Source organism: Corythoichthys intestinalis, chromosome 19, assembly GCF_030265065.1.
Source record: "Corythoichthys intestinalis isolate RoL2023-P3 chromosome 19, ASM3026506v1, whole genome shotgun sequence".
Lineage (NCBI taxonomy): Eukaryota > Metazoa > Chordata > Actinopteri > Syngnathiformes > Syngnathidae > Corythoichthys > Corythoichthys intestinalis.
Genome location: NC_080413.1, coordinates 174008 through 193978, shown reverse-complemented (window position 1 = coordinate 193978; position 19971 = coordinate 174008). Strand labels below are relative to the sequence as shown.

At 47.0% G+C, this 19971-nt stretch overlaps 1 protein-coding gene across 4 annotated transcripts in view; it reads right to left on the bottom strand.

The window, feature by feature from the left end:
- Window positions 1-2561: 2561 nt before the first annotated feature.
- The window catches only part of hivep2a (HIVEP zinc finger 2a), an 80382-nt gene continuing 62972 nt past the window's right edge, over window positions 2562-19971 (bottom strand). For all 4 annotated transcript variants that reach the window (XM_057822082.1, XM_057822083.1, XM_057822084.1 and 1 more), the window contains 13 exons: window positions 18611-19609; window positions 15440-17166; window positions 14503-14748; window positions 14227-14374; window positions 14076-14154; window positions 12620-14003; window positions 11759-11919; window positions 9635-9810; window positions 9463-9564; window positions 8734-9328; window positions 7494-7590; window positions 5486-5578; window positions 2562-5352 (listed from right to left, as the gene is read on the bottom strand). In XM_057822082.1, the coding sequence (XP_057678065.1) occupies window positions 4984-5352; window positions 5486-5578; window positions 7494-7590; window positions 8734-9328; window positions 9463-9564; window positions 9635-9810; window positions 11759-11919; window positions 12620-14003; window positions 14076-14154; window positions 14227-14374; window positions 14503-14748; window positions 15440-17166; window positions 18611-19433 (6000 nt within the window). In that variant the 5' untranslated portion in view covers window positions 19434-19609 and the 3' untranslated portion in view covers window positions 2562-4983. The remainder of the gene's footprint in view (window positions 5353-5485; window positions 5579-7493; window positions 7591-8733; window positions 9329-9462; window positions 9565-9634; window positions 9811-11758; window positions 11920-12619; window positions 14004-14075; window positions 14155-14226; window positions 14375-14502; window positions 14749-15439; window positions 17167-18610; window positions 19610-19971) is intronic.

Here is a 19971-nt window from a genome sequence, read left to right as displayed (position 1 = left end):
TAGCGTCATCCGGTGTTACGGAGGGCTTACTACAGTAAAGCTTGATTTTCATTTTATGTCAGCTGTTCATAGTTATTTATTAATACCACCTTAACAAAAACGCTCCGTGTACCAGCATGGTAAAAAATAAATAAATAAAAACAATGTTTTTGTCAATACATGCAAGGAAAATGTCAATCTGTCAAATTACAATAAATGATGAAAAATAACCCAAATGATTCAATTAAAATTTATACCACGGAAAAACAAAACAAAATGTTGCCAAAAAAACAGAAGATCAAACGATGGCTCACAGACCTTCCCGGTTCAAATGGATTGTGTCAGCCAATGAGTCAAAGTTACCGACACTGTATTAAATTCCATTTGCGTTTATTTGAAAACAACATTCCATGTTTGTAAGTCACTGTGTACACACAAACACACTTACTCTCGCACACGTACGGTGATTTCCATGACACCAGCACGACACGGCACGGCACGAGCCTTCTCATCATATACGCGTCACCTGTGCTTCGACCAACAGACGCAAGAAAACGACGCACACAAACCTACATACAAATAAATAATAATAATAAAAAACAATGTAATACAAAAACAAACTAGTCACGTACACGCACACATACCACATGTATGTAGATGTATGTACGTTTATGTATATATGTACATTTACACACTGCGGATTCAAGTCATAAATGATTTGGGAATTTTTTTTTTTTCAAAGACAAAAGTTCCAAATGTGAAGTCGGCGGACTGCGTTGCCGTGACAACAAGTGCGTAGGGATGCCATGTGATGGGATGCAAATGTGCTAGTGTGCTACCTTGAGATACGAGTTCACTTTGTGTGGAGAACATAAGTCGAGATATTTGCAGCTCAAATGAGCCTTTACCATCAAATCGAATGGAGGGTGTCAAACTCTCGGCCTGGGAGCCAAACTCGGCCTACCACGTCATCTTGTGTGGCCGCTGGTTATTTCTTGTTCACAGTTTTTTTACCTTTAAATTGAGAAAAAAATGTTTATTGCATCCGCTTTTTTGTTTTTTGTTACATCATTATTTTTTACTTTGAACTGTTTGGTTGTTATTGACAGCGATTGACGTCCAATCCCTTTGGAGTGACAGGGCCTGGCTGCCAGCCATTCCAGTCCAAACGCAGTGGACGTCGATCGCCATCTATGGCGACTAAAAAGTTGCATAAATAGGATTATATTTACTATAAATTTTGCTTTTTTGTTTTTGAAAAAAAGTATTTTAGATGGAAAAAGAGGGGGGGAAAATGTAAATAATCTCTTTTTATCCATATTTTAAACTTTTAAAATGTTTCATTAATTGGGGTTTCAGTATACATTTTCTTCTTTTGCTCACAACCATAAGACATTATCTGTGAATAAATACACATTGAAAAAAAACATATTGTTTGTTAATGTATCTTGGCTAACTGCCACCTGGTTATTTTGGTTCTGTATGTCCATACTGTATACATTACTTTTTCATTCTTAAACGGGCACGAATCATTCCAAAGACGTCTCATATCTGGAAAATCTCTTGAATCGGATCGCTCGTATCTCCAGGTGACACTGGTTGTGGAGGGAGGGACTATTTAAAAAAAAAAAAAAAAAGACTTTAGAGCGCCTCATTGTCACCCACGAGTGCGCGCGTGTGACGGATAGAACACAGAGGGGAGACAGGTCGGGGGAAAAGTTTCTTCATAGGATTCAGTTCATGCTAATATATTGTGAGGAAAATGTGTGAAAATATCACAAGCAGCCAGAAAATGTACAAGCCGGGTACTTAATGCAAATATATGGTAATGATTATATCGTGTACGAATTCATACGCAGGCTAAATATCCTCATGAATACGCATGGCTCGTGTAAGCCGTCAAGCATGCGTGAGAAGAAAAAAGTGTCGGGCACAGAAAAAAAGAAATGAAAATGTACACTTTATCAAACATGGTAACAATATTCATAAACATCATAATAAATAGTATTATTGAATTGCCGCTGTACACAAAAAAGCCTTTTCACGCCTATAAAAATATGTTTTAGTGCAACCGTACATCATCAGAATTCATCACTTCAAGGTGTCGATCAAAAAAAGGGAGGGGGGGCAGGGGTTGACATTTCTTTCAAACTTGGGCTTGACGGAAAAAAAAAGAAGCACCAGCAAAAGGCACACTTGGCCTAACAACAGGCTTTTCATTGACATTATTATTATGCAAGTACCAGCTGACAGTCACTCCAAGGTCTTTCAATAAGACTTCCAGTTCCTCTTGAATGTCTTTTTAAAAAAGGACTCAACTGACGACATCAACTGAGGGCGTGTGCATGTACTCTGTTTTATGTCTCTGTGTATGTGTGTTGTTATGGCTGTGTACTGTAAACTAGTGCCGGGCCATTGTAAAGGATCTATCCTCATGACAGCAGGACCGAGAACGAAAAGTGGTATTTGCCATGTGGCAAAATGGATTTTGGCATGTGGCATTTTTTTTTTTTTTGCCATGTGGCAAGATGGATTTTGGCGTGTGGCATTATTTTTTTTTTTTTGCCATGTGGCAAGATGGATTTTGGCGTGTGGCATTTTTTTGGCCATGTGGCAAAATTGATTTTGCCATACGGCATTTTGGGGGGGGGCTAAATGGATGTGCTCTCATGTAAAGTGTATGGTCAAAAATCATAACGCGTTTTTTCTGCAATTCAAAATGAATGGAAAATGTGGACGTGCATAGCCGTCTATGGCATAGCCTGACTTGGGTGCCAATGGATTGTAATGGTAAGTGTATGGTCAAAAATCACAGCCGCACGTTTTTTCTGCCATTTAATATGAATGGAAAATTTGGACGCGCAAAGCCGTCAATGGCATAGTCTTACTTGGGTGCCAGTTGAATGTCAATGTGCTCTAATGGTAAGTGCATAGTCAAAAATCACAGCCACACATGTTTTTCTGCCATTTAAAATGAAAATTGGATAATGGAAAATTTGGACATGCTTAGCTGTCAATGGCATGGATGTGCATGTCTTGCAAAAATGCCATATATACCCCAAAAAACTGACGCATACAAAAAAAAAAATGCCATAAACCAAAATCCATTTTGCCACATACCAATAAAAAATGCCACATGTCAAAATACATTTTGCCACATGGCAAATACCACTTTTGGTTCTCGCTGTCTCTCAATGATATTTTCTGTCAATTTGAGTCATTTCATGGCAGTTGACAGACCGTCAGATTTTTTTTTTTGTCACTTCCTGTTTATTTTGGGGGAATTTCCAGCTCACTTCCCATTCATTTAGGTGACTTCCTATCGATTTTCATCTATAGAGCCATCTATAGAGCGCTAGTCGGTGGCCGTCTTAAAGGAGTGGACTTCTTTGTAAGGCGAGTTAGTTTCTCCACTAAAATACTCTTGACGGATTTCCAAATGCTTTGGTTCATACCAAGCCGCACTAACGTAGCTATGATTCAGGCTGGACTTTGAAAAAACCCCCATTATTTTAAAGAATGCTTTTGATAATAAATGGAGGAACACAGACTTCATCATGGTATTGACGGGTCAGATCTGTCATGCACTGCGCTTCGATTTCAAGTAGGGGGCCTGCCCACATCAAGAGGAGTTATTCTCAAACACCAAACGCAGCAATCTAATGCCGGATTTTGGTTGAAAAAGTACGAAAGCTGTACCGCATACAAACAGGAAGGATTGTCTCAGGAGTGATTTGTTGGAGGATTATTATATTTTTCGTACCATGCATGCATTTTGAAAGGATGTGAAAAGAATCAATGGGAGAAATTAGCCTCTACGGACTAGCATCATTTTTCGACATATTTACGTAATATAAACGCTAACTGCACGTTTTGTTTTTTTTTTTCCGCTTTTAACCAAGAATCAAGACTGTTTTACATCCATATCTATAAAGAATTCAGGGATTTCAGCATTTATTTACAAGAATTTTCAACGGAAAAAGCTGTTTTCATAAGGTAGCCGCGGCACATTCGACATTTTTAAGTAAAATAAATGCTAACTGCCCGGTTCTTTGCTCTTTTAACAAAGAATTGAGACTGTTTTATGGCCATATATATAAAGAATTCAGGGATTTAAGCATTTATTCACAGGAATTTTCAACGTAAAAAGCTCTTTGTCTGCGATCCACTCGGTCAGCTTTGACGGAGATAGGCCCCCTATTAATCGGCCCCGCGCACCGTATCCCGTCAATGTTATTATCAAGTCTATGGGAGGAATTAATAGCTATTTCAGCATACATGCTCCATTGACCATTATGTTACATGTATTTTGCAGTTCTATATGTACAGTGGTACCTCAAGATACAAAACTTTGTTCTTGTTATTTGTTCCAGAGTGGCTTTCGTATTGTGATTTTTTTTTTCTTGTAAAATGAATGGTGTTTTCAGTGTAAATCGCATAATTCCACGCTATACTAAAAACACCACGTTACATTGACTGTCATATCCCCTCATTGGCTGTCTTAAATTTGTATGGCTTTGTCTGCCCCTCGTGGCACTTAAGTGTAACTAGTTATTAGGTTCCAGCTCATTCTCCAGACATGATGAGATGACTACTGGAGCTCATAGGAAACACAGAGTGCACTTTGGCAGCCATTTCATTTGGCTATTGATATTCTTCTTTTGTTTTCATTGTATATTCCCTTTATTTACATTTGTAGTCAAACATAGTTGCATTGTTGTGAGCGGTGCTTAGCTATTGGAGTACGTATCTATCTTTTGTACCATCAATATTTTTTTGTAATACGAAGCAAATTTTTTTCAAAATAGCGTACTGAAGCTTTCGTATCTTGAGGTACCGCCGTGTGTGATATCTATGCTTATGCTTCCTCATATGGTCATTGAAGATCCCCCCCCCCAGCACTAATACATGCATGTGATTGTCAGTGTGGTCATCCGAGTGCGTGTGCGTGTTTTTCCAGAATGAAAGAGAAGAAGAGTCAATTGTGCAAAAAGCGGCGCACGTCTATGACACGTCCCCACCGGTCTTTGCGCTTTTCCAGGTTTCCGCGAGGGGCGAGGACGCGGGCGAGGGGCGATGCGGGGACGCGCTAAAGTGCTGAAGCCCCGGCGGCGCGGACGAGGGCGGCGAAACGGCGGGCGAGCGCCCTTCTTCCGGATCGTCCGACCCCCTCTCGCCGCCTTCCCCGGGGTCGATGCGCAGCGAGGCGATGGCTTTGGTGCACGTCCGGACGTTCTCCTCTTGTTCCCCCGCGGGGGCCGAGGGCTCGGGGTTTCGCGGTTCCGCGGCCCGCCGCGGAGCGCCGAGCGACGCCGGCACGGCGTGGACCATCTGGATCCCTCCGATGGGTATCATCGGGAAAGGAGAACGCACCTGACGCAAACACAAAACGTCAAGTTGTAGAGAAGAGCTGTCAAAATGGCGGCCCGCTTCCTGAAAATTCCATCTAGCCCATGGACTTCACGTTCCTTGCTAAAATGAAATAATAATAAGAAGAAAAAAGTACCTGCAGTTGTGAATGGAGAGGGAGGTGACTGAACAGGACTTGATGGGGTGGACTGCCTTGCTCCGGCACCCCCGGGGAACCTGGAACGTGCTCCTGGAAAAACAAATAAAGCAAAATCTCCGACTGCTGGAATAATCGCGTGGGTTCTGGGGCAATTATAAATTGAAATGTCTGGCTCACTTCCAATTGATGTCAAAGCAAGTTAGGCATTTCCATTTTGGAGGTAAATTAAACAAAAAAAAAAAAAACCAAACAAACTATAAGGGTATGGTGTTAAATCAAGGTCAAAAGTGTTGTAATTTGAAAAAAAGAAACGATTGCAAAACAAAACTTGAAACTGAATATTTAAGTTAAATTATTGCAATAAAAAATTAAGACAAAATGAAATTATTGAATCTTTCTTTTTTTTAGCTTAAATTTTTTTCCAGTTACAAAGTTGATATTTTCTGGTTCAAAGATTTTTTTTGTTCACTTTCCGATCTTATTTTTTCAGATTCATTTTTTTTTTTTTCACGTTCAAAATTTTTTTTCACTTTCAGATCCTTTTTTTTTCCACTTTCAAAACTTTTGGTCGTCTTTTAACGCAGGGGCACGGGGCCTCGACGAGAGGCGTGTTGACGATCGAGACGGACGGCCTATCAAAGCGACCCCAAATGATGCTGCCTTCAGGAAACGTGGGTACTTTTGATGAATTATCAAACCACTCTCTCCAATTTTACGAGAAGGGTCCGACTTCAGTCAGAGCCACGCTACAAACCACGCCTCATACAAACTATGCCCCTTCACGCCGCGTTAACTAGATTGTAACTTGCTATATTTGGAAGTCATTTAATGTTGTTAATCAACTAATAAAGATGTTCAAATTGCTCCCATTATTGCATTTTTTTACCTTCTGTCTACTTTCGAAATGTGAAAGTTTCAAAGAAAATTCAAGATTTTGCCGATTTAGGAGTATTTTAGAGAAAAACTTACTCACTTTAGGTCCGCTACAACAAAGCCTTCCTGAGAAGGCTACTGCTTTAAGATGGCGGCTGTTTACTAACGCAGGCGAGTCTGTCATTTCGCATCTAGTTCTATATACACGGGATATCTATCAGATGCTAGAACCGCAGCATCATGTGGGTGTCCTTACAACTAGCACAAACAAATGGCACCACTTCAGGTCCATTTTGCAACAATATCTCAAAAATGTTAGTAGCACAAACGAAAAACATTATAGCACAAACTAGCAAAAAGATGCTACGCCGCATTCGTGTTTTCTATTGGATTTCGGACACATCGTTTGTTTAGGTAAAAGTCAACAACCTGGCATACAAAAGACAAAACACCCCCCGAGTGTTGCTTCATCTACATGTATCAATAAAATAAAGTGGAGAGAGTGGAGTGATAATTCATCAAAGTACCCACGTTTCCTGAAGGCAGCATCATTTGGAGTTGTTTTGATAGGCTGTATCAATCGTTTTGAAAAAGTTTAGAAACTGAAAAAAAAAAAAAAAAAAAGATCTGAAAGCGAAAAAAGATCCAAAAGTGAAAAAAAAAAATTTTGAATGTGTAAAAAAAATAATAATAATAATAAATAAATTTGAAACTGAAAAAAAAAAGATCTGAAAGTGAAAAAAAATCTTTAAACCAGAAAATATCAACTTTGTAACTGGAAAAAATAAAACGTTATTTTTGCCTTTGAAAGATTCAAGAATAAAACTTAAACAATCAGTTTCAATTTTTTTTTTCCCAATCATTTCTTTTTTCAGATTACAATACTTTTGGCCTTGATTTCATTATAAGGGCTTCATTTTGTGGGTCCGCCAAAGGAGATCTTTTGGAAATCAATACAAGTGAGTGTAATTAAACTATTGATTTGCCTTGAACTTTTCACATGTGAATCAGATGAAAATCTCACAGGGATACATTATAGTTTTATTTTGGGTGAAAAAAAAATCTGCATTTTTGAGCAAACCCTGACAATTTTTTTCAACTGACACTCACGGTGTGAAGGGAATATTCTCACCGTTTCCATTTGTGCGGCGCGGCGTCGTCCCGGGTGGGCCTGACTCAGGAGCCCGGCCAGGTGTGCCGACCTCAGGCCTCGGGAGCCCACCTGCTGACTGCGAGGCGAGACGCACCACAGTCAAGAGCAGAAACCAGACTTTGCTTCTCACAAAATATGAAATGATATCACTTTTGCTGTACAACACTGTAGCGGAGCACTCGAAATGGGATTTGATTTCCATAGGATTCTGACCGTTTATCACAATAAAGAATTTTTAGGGGCCGGTCACGATGATGCCATCTTGAAAAAATGCGTATTTAAGACCTGACACTAATACACGCTAGCACCTGCACCAGTGTTGTGTTTGGAAGAGCTCTTTTCATTTTCATCTTTTGGATGACAATACTTATTAGTTTACATCATATTTTCGTCATCTCATAATGTGTTTGTCTTCGTCTGCTTGTTGACGTTAACTAAAAGTGTTTTTGTCTGTAAATAAAAAAAAAAAACTAAAAATGAATACCTGTTTCCAACTATTTCAAATGAACATTGACAGACGAGCACATATTGTAGCGTCTACAAGGACAACGCCAACTTGGTGATAATACACAGTACATCATTTTCAATGAATTATATCCGCACGGACGCCACGAACTGTACGTAAAAAAAAGTTGTCCGAGAGTTTAAGAGGACGCTCGCCATTAGCATTAGCCTAATGGTAACGAGAACTCAAATGCTGCGAGTTACATTTAGTGTGTGATGATCACTCAGCACAGACTTTTAAAGGCTAAAGCAACATTGCATATCCTCTCTGTTCAAGATAAAAAAAAAAAAAAATCTTAACGTGGGCACAGCACGTCACAGAAGTGACACCGCTAAGGTGGGTTAACAACACATTGTAAACGCGTGACGGAAACGATTGCGCATTTTTATCTCGTCTCGTCAGACCAAAACTGGCATTAGGGTCGTTATGTTTTAGTCTCCCAATAGACATTTTTAGCTCGTTATCATCTCGTCATCGCCATGACAAAAACGAGGAAATATTTTCATTACAGTCACCGTTGACAAAAACAACACTGGCTAGCACTCCCGGTCCAAACGGATTGGACCCCTTTCGCCATCAACGGTAGCCAATAATATTAAAGCCGTTTGAATTTAGGTAAGAAGGTTGTTGATTTGATAGTTTTCAGCGACATCAGTGGAAAAATGCCAAAGTTATGTAAAAGCAGCAGATTCCGGTCGGTGACGAGTTACCGACCTCTGCAGGAGGAGGTGCTGATGAAGCCCGCGTCGCGGCGAGTTGGGACGCATCGCGGCCTTGTGGCGCCCTCGCGGCGACAGGTCACGTTTCCCGGGAGAGACGGGGCGCGGCAGCGGGGCGAGCAGCGACAGGCGCCCCCTCCTGGGGGAGAGCTCGCGTCGACATCCGCCGAGAGGAGAGGCGTCGCGCCGCGGCGACAGGTACCGCCGGCCCGACGGGGACGAGCAGGGCGAGGCCGGGGACGGGCACCCGGAGAAGTCCGGCCCGGGAGAGGAGAGGCGCGAAGACGGCGACGGGAAATCTTCGTCCCTGGAAGACGAGGGCGGCGACGGCGGCCGGCGTCCCGGCGAGGCCTGCGCCGTGATGCGGATGCTGGGCACGGTGGTGAAGTAGCCAAAGAGCGGGCGCGGGGCGGGCGCCGCCGCCGGGACGCCGTACGGGCTGGCCGAGCGCGACGACGTCCCGGGGGCGGAGTCGCCGTCTTCGTCCTCCTCCTCCTCGTCTTCGTCGTCGTCTTCCTCCGAGTCGTCGGCGTCGGAGAACTGGTGATCCGACGGGGTCTTGCGCCGGGCCGCCGCTTCCTCGCCGACGTCTGCGGAGCAGAAAGTCTTTTCGCTCAATCGCAAACTGACAATTCATTTAACGACGTCGAGATGGCTAGAAAAAGTGTATATCCCCGACCCGGCCTAGCGCCAAAAAACGAAATGTCGCCAACGACTTTCTCACCCGCGTCGTCCGCTTCGGCGTCGTCCGCGCAAGACGTGGACACGCCCAACTCCAGACACTTCTTCAGGTGCGCTTTTGACTTCATGTGCTTGGTCAGATTCCCTACATTTCAAGCAGAAGAAATGGATGAAAATATTCCGGATCGGAGTCGGATTTGAGATGTCATCCCGACCTTTGGTCTTGAAGGCAAAGTTGCAGAACTTGCAGACGTATGGCCGCACGTCGGTATGCGTGCGGATGTGCTTCTTTAGCATGCTGGGCTTCTTGCAGCGGATGCCGCACTCCTCGCAGATGTACTTGCCCCGACCGCGTCCGCGAACGTACACGTAGTCCTCGTTGGATTTGTATCTGAGCACGGAATGGCCGTGTCAAAATTGTCACTTATCATCATTCCTGGAAGTAAGTGTATTTTGCAGACTCTTAAAGTGCCTATCACAGCAAGAAACGTTTTTTTTTTTTTTTTTTTGCATATTTCATGCAGTATTTTATGCTCCTGAATGAGATGGAACGCTCGGATGTGTGTGGAAGCGATCGATATATTATTCCGTTAGTTGAATCCCGCGCCATGAAAATGAGTGACTTCCTGGATTGCGGAAGAATGCGAACGTGACGTCACCTGCGTCAGCATCTCCCAATACAGCATTGCTTTATGGACTGCAGAATGAGCTGATTTTGCAGATTCATTCTTTTTTTTTTCATATCACACCAGCCTAATGTGCTGCAGGTTTTTGTCGCTGCACCAGGAATAGGCGTGAGCCTTTTTGGCTTTCAAAAAGTTCCCGTTCACCAAAACAAGTCCGACAGCTGTGGGACCATTGGACTTAGGAGGAAGTGAGTAAATTAAGTGTTTTGTATGATGTCAAATACTGGGATCACGGTACACGTTTTCATAAGGAGGTGGCTTGCACGTTGTGGCTGACAATGCTCCTCGTCCACCGAGAAGGCCGCTCGGCCGACGACCGGCGGCTTATCGCGTGCCCCCCTCGGTCCTTTTCGATAGACCACTATCCTCGGGTCGGGCTCAGGCAGCCAGTCATTCTCCAGCTTCTTCCACGGCAACGAGCACTCCTGCCCGCAGCAGGGGAACGACGAGCTATAACTTGCTCGCCGCAGGGGGTCGGCCGATCGGTGAAGACGATCAACTCTGTCGCCGTATGACACGATCTGGGGTAGTTTTGTTGGATTTTTCGTTTTCCAAAGGCGAGAATAAGACTTGGAAACGCCGCTCGGTTTGGGTTAGCGCGTCGGCAAGCCGTCACGCCTCCTGTTTTGTTTACGCTCTTTCCTCCGTCTCCAAAGCCGGGGCAGGGAAATGAAAAAAGCCGGACTATCTCCGGTGGCATAAAATACCATTTGGGAGGTGCAAGAAGTCGACACTTTTGCGGTAATTTTGCCCTGTCGTACTGAATAAATGCATTTTTAATGTTTCATATTCCGTTTAGCACAAGACTGTTATTTGTCGTGACCATACCATTCATTTAGCAAATGGGGAAAAATACTTGGATAAAGAGAATATCCCGTAAAAATTTTGGCGTAGAGAGACTGAAACACTGCTGTCTTCGTCGCATTATCCTCGTTCTGAATCTTCCCCCTCAATGGGCTGAATTTTAAACCGTCCCCCTACCGACGTCATCCTCTAGCTGGGGACGCTACAGCGCTATAATGACAGGCGGGGCTAAACGGCAGATTAAAAGACTCATTTCTCATCATCTGTGCTTTGCCAAATTGTTGTATATAGTCGAATCGTCTCAAAATATGATTTTAATTCACATAATAATGCTATTTGAGACACTTTTTTTATGCTGTCACAGGCACTTTCATTCACCAGGCTTGTCAAAAGTATGGAAAAATATGAAAGTAACAGTTGACAAATGTTGTATCCGGATACGATATTTGATTGCAGCAGTATTAATACTCTGTTGTTTTTCTTTTTTTTTTGTTTTGTTTTGCAAAATGGATTGGAACTCTATCACCGTCAAAGGCAGCCAATGAGTTGGGTTAAAAAACAAAACAAAAACCATTGTTCTTTTTAAAAAAGGAGAAAAACTGTCAAAATAAAAAATGAATATTCAATTTCTGCGAGCATTACAGGAACTACTACTACTTTTTTTTGTGTTTTTTTTTTTTTGTGAGAAACATGTCAAAACGCACGTGATTTACTTTCACGGGCCACCTAAAGTGATGCGGCGGGCCAGATCTGGCCCCCGGACCACGAGTCTGAAACCCGTGGTAGAGCCAAATACTCATGTGACTTGAAACCCGATCAAACGACGGCGATCGGATTCGTCGGACGTACCCGCCTTCGAAGATCTTGATGCGAGTCGGCTCGGCGGCGGCGCTCGGTTTGACGGACGCGTCCTTGTCCGGACGCTCCTCCTTGGGCCGAGCCCACGAAGCCGCATCCTCCATCTTCCTTCCAAAATGGCTGATTTCAAGCGGCATTAGCCCCGGTTTCATCTGCGCGAGACGAGTGCGTCACTCTCCCTTTGTCTCAATTCATTGCAGAAATACAGAATGTTTTAAGGCAGAGCCGGTGGCAGAAGTAACTGGCGGCCATTTTGAGACAGGACTTCTTTGGAAAGTATACAAACGCTTTGATTTATGACAAACCGTATTAACGTGGTTATGATCCAGGCTGCTTTAGGAAAAAAAAATCCAGCTATAATTTGTCGATGTCAAACTTGGGGCCCGGGGGCCATATCTGGCCCGCTACATCACTTAGTGCTGTCCACTAAAGTATGATTGAGTGTGCATCAACTTTTCACTCAAATAAAATTCAAATAAAAATAATTCAGAATAAAATTAAAAGGTTTCCCCTCTTTCTTTGCTCTAGAAAAAAAGTAAATGAGAAAACATTGACTATTTTTTTTCATTTAAGAAACAAAAATTTGAACATTTGCTATTACAAAAAAGATTTAGAACCTTTTTAAGTAAACAATGTCTCCAAATGAATCATTGACTAGCACAATTGTTGTGGGTTGATTTGAAAAATGATGAGTTGTCAATTAATCGACTGGCCGAAAATTGAGCAATCTATATTCCAGAGTACAGGCTCTGTTGACTTTGTGAGTGGAAGTGCCCTGTCACAAAATGGCCGACAAGTGACGACGCCCGACCCCGTTACCTCGTCTCGCCTTACAGCTGATATGTAGCGTACCTGATCAAATCGGAGCTTCCAGGCGACTGATGATACCAGCTTCCCCGAGCTAGGGGCCGCGGCGGAGGCGGCCGTGGCGTAGAAGAACTCCGTGTCACTCCGCTGTTTGGACCTCAGCAGGGCCAGCGCCACCTTGGTGCTAAGGTTCAGAGGGTTGGGATTGTAGGAGCTCACGCACCAGGAGCTGTAGATGGAGCTCAGCGGTTCCGCTTCTACGCTGTTGGGTTTGGTGTAGTTGAGGAAACACCAGCTGACCCTGCTGCCGGTACGCAGACTCGGGAACCGGAATAAGTGCTGGGCGTCGGCCACGTCGGCGAGAAGCAGGGTCCGTCCCGCGGAGATTCCCGGACTTCGGCGGGCGTCTGCCGCCGACGGCGAACCGTCCCCGGGCCGGCCGACATCTTCCGATTCGTCGGAGGACACGGCGGAGCGCGGGCTCGCTCGGGACTCGTCGACGTCCAGCTCTTCGGGTGAATCTCGGCCACGCGAGACGGGCGACGGGTCGGTGACGATCTGGAGAGGCGGGGTGAAGCTCTCCGGCCGAGGAACGTCGGGTCGATGGAGGGCGGAAGAACGGACGGGAACGGCAATATTGTCGGGAGGGCCGCATTCTCCGTCTTCGGACTTGTCGGTTCCGCTCAACTCGACGGCGCTCATCTCCTTCAGCATCTGACCGAACATCTTTTCTTCCTTCACCCTCTTCTGCTGCTTGGTTTCCACAAACAGCTCCAAGGAACTGGCGGGGGAAAGCATCCTCTTGCTCCCGCCGGCTCCGGAGCCCGAGGCGTCCGTGGTGGAAACGGTACCCGACGTTAGCGACAGAGGAATTCCCGTGTCGGGGCCGCTAAGCGAGGATTTCCAGTGCGGGGGGCGCGACGGCGTTCCGTCAGTCTCTCCCAGAAAGTGCGATAGGTTGAATCCCGCTGTACCCGGAAACCCGTCGAGGCTTTCCGACGTTTGACCAACTAAGGATCTCCGCTGACCGTACGCTACAAGCCGACTAACGCTAGTATACATCACACTACCGTACGACGGCACGTGGGTTTGGACGCGCACGGGAACTAATGACGCACCTAGTTCGCGTTCTCTGAATACGACGGGGTTCGCGGAAGAAGCCTCTGATTTTTCTTCGTGCGGAGATTGTTTGCGGAGCGCCGCCTGTCCGGACAGACTGTTCGGGGACTGGATGTGTAGCTTCTGGAGTTGCTGCTGGGCCTGGAGTGTCAGACGTTGTCGAGAAGCCTGACTGAGCTCCTGGCTCCAGAAGAGAGCGGACTGTCGGTAAGAGAGGAACGGAGGGACGGCTTCCCTGTTGATGGACTCGTGCCCAGGGTGTTCTCCATCGGATGAAGAGCCCTGAGTCTGGAGGCGATGCTGGAGAGACCTGAAAGCGCCCGATTGTTTTTGCCGAGCAAGAGTTTGAACGGAAGCACGAGTCTACATCGGACGCATTTACCTGACATAGGGAGGTTCGTCCTGCAGACTGTCCTCGCTGATACTCTGCTGGAGGACGTGCTGCTGGTGAACTCCTACAACTGCGGGGAAGCGCGTGTTCATTAGTGTCGGTTGACTCGCATCCATACCGACTACGTTTTTCTACAACTTACCACCGACTCTTTGGGTTCTGTTGCCGCTTCTATGCGAGGTTCCGGTCAGGCCGAGCCACGCCCCTTGCTCCGCACTCTCCTGTTTGACTAACAGCTCCGATCCTCCAGGTTCCTGGGCGACCGCCTCAGGATAGACACTCAGGGATGCCTATAAGTGTCGGACGGAAATCACCTTGATTTACCGGCACTTGAATAAACTGAGGAACAATCTCGGACAAAGAACGACCTATTCAGGTAAATCTAGGCACTCCTCGAAGTGGTTGCAATTTCTCATACCTGTCGGACAAGAAATCCCCGTCGGCGTTCCTTCATGGCAGAAGCACTGGTGTAGAGCTCGCCCTGTCTGGAAGTGGACAAGCTGCCGTAGTCGAAGGACTTGCTGCGCATTTCGGGCATCTCCGAAAGTAGCGAGTACGGGGCTTGCTCCGACGAAGACCTTCTCATCTCTCTCTGCTGGTGCTGGCCGGAATGAGGGGCGCCGGGCACCGTCAGAAACTCTGGCGCTTTAGCTCCCGGCTCCTCCTGAAGTTTCAAAGCAAGAGGAATCGCGTTAACTTCTTTGGACCGCAACTTACTGTCTAAAAAAATAGAGATTTTGCTCTGCTGGTCAGTAGCTTTTTCTCAATTCACGTTGGCATTAACGGATGAAGACGTCTTTGGCTTTGACAGGTATAGATGACATTGGGTTGCGCACTTTAAAATGCATGGCCATGGTGAGAGGTGAGGGGGTTCCAGCGAGAACCTAACTCCTAGCAAAGTCCCTAATCACAAATCGACAGGAAATGACTCGTAAATACCCGAAAATCAAGTACAGGCCAGCTGTAAAAGCCCCAGAATTAATAGGAAGTGAAAGTGTGCGTAAGGTGACCTGGGAATGCCTCAAAATCAACAGGACGTGACCATTATGTGCCCTAAAACCAACAGGTACTGCCCCGGATATGCCCAAAATCAACGGGACACGACCAATGAATAGAAAATGACCCGGAAAAGCCCCCAAATCAATTGGAGGTGGCTCAAAAAGTACAGAAAGTGATCTGTGAATGACCACAACTATACAGAAAGTGGACCGTAACCGACCCAAAATGAACGTGATGTGACCCAAAATGTACAGGAAGTGATCCGCGGGAGTTTACCGACCAGCAGAGCAGCGCGTCCTCATGCAATTGCCCCAGAAAGTCCATTTTCTAGCCGTAAAACAATAAAGATGCGATACCGGTTTGGTGGGCGATGACATCTTGAGGCTTTCGTCTCTGTCAAAGGACACGGAGAAGGAGGAGGAATGCGACAGATTGCTCTCCTGACTCGGGCTACGAGACAGGCTGGTGCAGGTGGACTCAAAACTGGACTCTCCGGACGAATGCTCCATGTCCGCCAGGCGCAACCTCTTCTTCTTGGGCGGCAGCTTCTCCGAGGGCATCTGGGAGAGCGTGTCGCTCCGCTGCGGCAGCTGGAACTCGTCGGCGTGCGGAGGAGGCTTCTCCGGCTCCTTGACCGCCGGCGCTTCCGTGTCCTTCTCGTCCGTCACCCTGATCTCAGGAACCTGGATGTTGGGCTGGCGGACCAGTTTGTGCGGGACGTGGTAAACCTGAGCGGGCGACGACGAAGACGAGAGGGAGGCCGGATCGCCGTCGCTCTGCCGCCGCCGCTCCGTACTCTCCGGACTCAGAGCGTCTTCGAAGACGTCGGAGTCGGACTGCTCAGAGTATTGGCCGGACGGGCCCGAGGGACGATACGCGGGCTGCTCCGAGGACTCTGACTTCTCGAAGGAATTGGGCCGACTGAGGGAGTTGGTGTGCTGGATGACCGATATGACGTTCCCGGCCGCCGCCCTGCATTCCGAGTCCATAAAGGGAGCCGCGTCCTCTGAGCACATGCTAGGACAGGTTTCGAAGCTGTCCGACTGACTGTGGGCGCTCTGGAGAGAACCCTTCCCCGCGGGAGTGCCTCTGGAGCCGTCTAAGCTCACGTAGTCTCCCGCCATCTCTACGGAACCGCCGCAGCTGCTGTCGCAGTGATCGGGACTGTCCTCCTCGTCCCCGACGCTCTTCTGCTTCCTTCTTTTTCTGGTGGCTATTTCCGACAGGCTAACTTTCGCGCCGTACGTCCCGTAGGCGAAGGACTCCGCGCTTCCGGGAGAGCGATCGGTTCCGCGTTCGCGCACTTTCCTCCCGAGAGACGAATCCAAATTTTTGGCCGCGCGTCCGGATCCCTCGGCGTCTCCCGTGTGGGCTTCGTGGGCCAGAAGTTCGATAGCCGCTTGTCTTTGGAGTCGACGAAGGCCCGGCTGGTATAAAACGTCGTCGGGAGTCATCGCCTCGTCGAAGGAATGGCTGCCTCGGATCCCCGGGGGGACGCTGAGGTTCGGGGGAGACGACGTCGGCACGGAGTTGCTCCGGACGAGAGGCCCCGAATCTGAGGGAGGTTCGAGAAGTCCGCTACCGCTCAGACCGGGTCCGGTCAGATACAGTTTGGGATCTCCGGACATTCCGGCGTCCCCTCGTAAGCAGACGGGATCCTCGGAGATCTTGGCTACTGTGACAAAGTGCCTAGATCTGGAGTTGGGTCGGTAGTACCAAGTCCGTCCGAACATGATCTCCTCGTACGTTTTGACGTTGGTATTCGGAGGGCTGATCTGCTGCTCCGCGCTCTCGGAACGCGAAAAGTAACCAGAGTCCGTGCTGCCTTTGCCGTGAGGACTGAGGAGGTTCAGCGATTGCGTAGCCGCGCCGTCCCGGTCCGGACCCGGCTTGATGAAAAAGGAGTCATCCAGCGAACGACCTTTTCTCCCGGCCGGCGACATCGCGGCGCGACGGGAACCTTTTGCTTCCTGAAGGGGCGGACACTCCGAGCCTCTGGACTTGGGAACGATCAAGATAGGCACTTTGACGGAACCCGGAGGCAGCTCTTCGGCCGAGTCTGCGTACGCCGGTTCTGCGCCACCTGCGGAGTCATAGACGGGTACCGCTTTGGCTGGGACTCAAGTCAAACATGTCAAAAATCAAACAAGTTGGGATCTTCTGACCCCGCATTTCTTTCATATTGAGAGAGAATTGACCGTTTTGACCAGCCTTTGGGCCGTTTGTAGTCAGGCTTTGATTATGTCTATTTCAAAGAGTAAAGCTTTTTTTTTTTTTTTTTTTTTTGTCACCGATTTACAAAATTCTGGATTTTTTTTATTTTTAAAATTTTGGATTTTTAAGTGGCGTGTGAAAAAATTGGGACACCCCATGAAATATTCAGTTCTTTATTAAAGTCTATGAAAACACCTGGGGAAATGCTTATATTCCATCATTTATCCAAAAATGCATGCCTTTTGGATTCATATCATGCCACTTTGTGTAATTACACACATCGCAACACCAAGAAAATGATAGAAATTTGGATCGATTGTCAAGCTAAAACAACCGGCGCCCGACATCCCGGAAATCCAGCATATTGTGTGCGTGACGTCACAACAAGGAAACACAGTGCTTAGTACTGAATGGCGGCGATGATGGCGGACAATTTTGTTTCTAGTTGCAGCGACGAATCCGACGTAACAAGCGTTCTTCTAATGGTGACGAGGAGAGTTGTGAACCTTTCTTTGGGTTATCAATTTGAGCCCAAACGAAAGCCAATTCAGCCTAATAAAAGGATCATTGAGGGGAGCAATCACACTGATGCAACACCAGACCTGGGCATGACAGCAGTTGTTTTGAATGTCCTCCACTTGTATACCATTTCCCGGACAGCGGAATGACGGATTTTATATTCTTTTGAGATCCCTTACTAGACTTTTAAGTGCCTACAATCTTCTTTCTGAAGGCCTCAGACAGCTCCTTTGATCTCACCATGTTGTTTTCTCTCACTTCGACAGTCAGTCACAGCTGAAAGTATTCTGCGTTGAAGGAGCGAGGCAAACTTTCTTCAGACCGATGCCAAAGACTAGACTAGATGGCTACAAAAAGCTTCAGTCTCACCGAAGTTATTCCAGCCAAAGGGGGTAACACTTGCTATTAGGTGGTCCTAACTCAGTTCGAATATGCATTTTTGTTGGTATTTTGACTTTCATGAGTAAAACAATGTTCATTTTTGTCGTTTACCTGCAATTAAAACACTTTTTTTTTTTCCAGAGATAAAGAAAAACAAGATCAGACATTGATGATATGTGAACATTTCTTAATACAGAAACGGAATATTTCATGGGGTGTGCTATTTTTTTTTTCACACGACTGTACAGAATAAGTAAAAATAACAGGAAATCAAGTCTTTTTCTTGACTTATTATTTTAGCTCTGAGATATGAGGAAGAAATGTCATTAGTCTCTGATCTCTCATTGAGGCCTACCGAACATTTTTTCCGACTTTGGCGGGGCCGGATCTGGCCATTTTCGATCGTACAATACCTGGACTCTTTTCAGCCGGGAAGGAGACGTGCGCACCGGCTCCCTCTTTGTCCGTCGGCACGGCGGCGCCCTCGGCTCCCTCCTCGTCCGTGTCGGTGCTCCGCTCGCCGTCGGAGAGGACCTCGGCACCGCCTCCGGGCGACGCCCTGGGGGCCGGCTCGGAAAAGGGCGCCAGTCCGGCCTTGATGGCGTGCGCGTGGGACTTGCGGTGCTTGTAAAGGTTGCTCTTGGTTTTGAAGGAAAAGCCGCAGGGCACGCAAGGGTACGGCCGCTCGCCCGTGTGCGAGCGTATGTGCTTCTTCAGGACGCTGGGCTTGGCGCACGCTCGCCCGCAGTAGTAACAAATATACTTTCCGGGCTTTTTGGCTTTCTGCTCCTTCTTACCGTAACCCTCGTCGCCCGGATCGAGTCCCGACTGGGAACGAGGTACGAAGGATGCGGGTAGACCGGGAGATTTTTGGCGGCGGGGCGACCTCCCGGAACGCCCCCCCGGGTGCCCGGCGGGGTACAGTTCGTCCGACGGCAGCTGTCCGGCGAAGGGCCAGGCGCGCGCTTCCGGCCCCGGTCGGGGTCTGGCTCCCGTCTCCGGGTGCCGAGGGTACGGCGGGCCCGGCCGGTAGGAGTAAAAACTCTGGAAAGCGGCATCGGGGGGCGCCGGGCACGGCAGCTTCCCGGAATCGCCGGCCGGGTCGTAGCCGCGCCGAGGCGCCTCGGCGAAAGCGCCGGCTCGGGCGCGGGGTTCGGACGCCCACTTCCTCCGCGGGGGCGACGTCTCCTCGTTCGGATACGGCCGTCCGCCGGCGGACTCGCCGGGGGCTTCCATTTGCCAGAAAGGGGAAGGAGGCGGGATCAGCGAGTCCCCGCCCACATCTCAAGCCCACTTTTGACGGCGGAGGGGAAAAGTGGGATTTTGACGGGAAAACATCAGACGTCTCTTCACATTTCCTCCGATTTAATGGGCGTAAGCTTCATTTGACGGCAGGCGATTCTTTGGCGGATCTGGGGGCAACAAAAAAATTAAATTCACTACCATTGACAGCCATAAATGTCAAATCCATCTATTGACCATTTTTAAGTGCTCTTGAACTAAAGCGATCCCAATATTTTGTGTGAACTCATTTCAAACATTTGGTATGAACTCATATACTGCCATTGACTGCGATAGATGTCTAACGTTTGCATTTGTCTAAAGGGACATGGAAAAAGAAAAATGAGACACGAAAACAAAAAAAAAAGTTGATGTTTAAAAAAAAAGAAAAAAGTGCTCTAAGAGAACACGGAAGATTAATTTTTTTCTGTCAAAGCAAAAAAAAAAAGACACGGAAGTAAAAAAAAAAAAAAAAAAGTTGAGAGCCATGCAA